Source organism: Osmia bicornis, unplaced genomic scaffold (assembly GCF_907164935.1).
Source record: "Osmia bicornis bicornis unplaced genomic scaffold, iOsmBic2.1, whole genome shotgun sequence".
Taxonomy (NCBI): Eukaryota; Metazoa; Arthropoda; class Insecta; order Hymenoptera; family Megachilidae; genus Osmia; species Osmia bicornis.
In genome coordinates this window covers 316,500-318,588 of record NW_025791146.1, presented here as the reverse complement: position 1 = coordinate 318,588, position 2,089 = coordinate 316,500, and the positions used below count along the sequence as shown (strand labels likewise).

Below are 2,089 nucleotides of genomic sequence, written 5' to 3'. Positions count from 1 at the left end.
CGATTAAGTAGATATTATTAATAGCTGTGGAATACAGATATAAATGAAATGGAAATTATTTTATACTTTTTAGTGCATTTTGAAGTCGGATTTTTTTTTTGTTAAAAATTATTTTATCGGAATATCCGTACAAATAGTAATTTCATTCATTACTTGGAAATTACACGCATATTTACCATCCAAACTTTTCATGCGAGCCAAATAGACATCATGTTCCTTGGATTCCGAATTTATGCCACCAAAAAGTGCGTGAGATACCGCCCGTTTACCAAGAGGTTCGTATTTCATGAACCTCGCCATATCCGAACGAATATAAGACCTATGAGAACCTTGGTCGATAACCACGCGTACTACCCTTTCTTTCGAGTCGGAATATAGAACAACGCGTAACGTTTGTAAAATTACATCAGGCATATCAACGAAACTCGCGAGATTTTGTTCTACGTTTTTTTTTGTCCGATGATTCACTTTTACCCGTACTCGCGCTGTCCGCAGGACGACGCAAGCCCGAACACGTTAGTATCGAATGACGACCGTTACACCACGCGCAAGATATTTTGACTTTACAAAGTTTCGCTGGATGATTCGGTTTCAAACATTTAAAACAGCACTTCATTTCTTTAATGAAATCTTTTGGTTCATCATACGATAATTTTTTAGCCCGTTCACAATTCGCGTTTTCGTGGTCGTTACCCCAAAAAATACATCTCTTTCGTTTACTCTCACCCGAAAACAATGCGCTGGCACTCGGCTGCTCCACCGATGAATTGACCTTCTCCTTACCCTTGTCCATATTTTTCTTCTCTACAGGAACTTGGGATGTAAAGCCGTTGATCGCCATGTTAATTCTCTCTTCATCACTGACCTCTGCTTTCAGGAACTGGAGAAGTCGCGTTAGACGATTCGGAACTTCGCCGCTTTCCACTCCTCCGTTGTCTATCCCAGAACTCAGCGGCGAGCGCTGCCACGTTCTAAGAATCTCCTCTGGCAGCGACGATTCGACCAGTGGATAAAGCATGGTCGCGCAATTATTTGTTTTTACGCCAAGCGTCTCAAGGGCACGGATGTGTGCCGATATCTTGTCGTAAATCGTTGAAACATTCACATGTTTTCCCTTGTTTGTCGCATTTTGAAGCGCGAGCGAAAGTAGCTCTCGCGTATAAAACTCGATGAGTAAATCGTCTCGACCGAAACGATTTTTGAGACTCTCGAAGGCTTTGTCGTAATTTTCGGCCGTTGTCGGAAACCCGTTAACTATATTTTCCGCTTTCGAACCTTCTTCCATCATCTGTTTCAAATATTCTAGCTTGTCTTCCTTGGAAACAGACGTGTCTTCGTGTATTTTCCGGAAATGCGACCAGAACTGCAACCATGTACTCACGCTACCACTGTATTTCGTGACTTTCAAAAATGGCCGTTTAAACGGTTTTTCACTTTGAACTGTTGTTTGGTTAGAATCTGTATCTTGTCGAGTGTTTGTATTAATGTGGCTCAAGAAACCCAACTTCGATTCCAAAAATTTTTGCTTGTACGTGTCGTGAGCCTCCATCTCTGCTTCAATAACCTTTTCGTCGGCGGCCGTTTCTGATAATAGATCGACGTATTTCGTATTAGCAAGCTCAAGCTCTTGCATTCTCGATTCAAGCATTTGCAAAGCAACTTGCCGTTCTTCCAGAGAAATAGTCGCATTACTACATTTAGCCGAAAAGTTATTCAAATTCTTAGTAAAAAGCGTACGTTGCACAGCCCTCTGTTTCTTCGCCGTCTCCATCTTCTAGGTTAGATCGACGCGAGGCACAATCTTCAATTAGTCTTCAATTTACCACCGTCGTCCTGTCACGGTCGCCAGATGTTTAAAATGAAGTAAGGCTTGGTGGTAAGACGTTTTGCGGGGAGAAGTCGATGTTAAAACACTTGCTTTTAGAATTAATCAATGATATAAGAAAAGAATTTATTGCGTGTGCGAATACAGTGCGAACGAAACACTTGTCTATCTTTCTGTCTCTTTGCGCTTACTTCGCGTATATCACGCACATCGCGCGCACGCCGCGAGGCTGTGCAAAAATTCCCTAGATACCAAAAAGAGCGG

At 42.0% G+C, this 2,089-nt stretch overlaps 1 protein-coding gene across 1 annotated transcript; it reads right to left on the bottom strand.

Moving 5' to 3' along the window:
* Positions 1-415: 415 nt before the first annotated feature.
* On the bottom strand, positions 416-1,771 carry LOC114882198. Its single transcript, XM_029199072.2, has one exon. The coding sequence runs from the start codon at positions 1,769-1,771 to the stop codon at positions 416-418; it is 1,356 nt and encodes a 451-aa protein (XP_029054905.2).
* Between the last annotated feature and the right edge of the window lie 318 nt (positions 1,772-2,089).

Coding starts and splice junctions, on each gene's coding strand:
- LOC114882198 (XM_029199072.2), bottom strand. CDS start 1,771: ATGGAGACGGCGAAGAAACAGAGGGCTGTGCAACGTACGCTTTTTACT.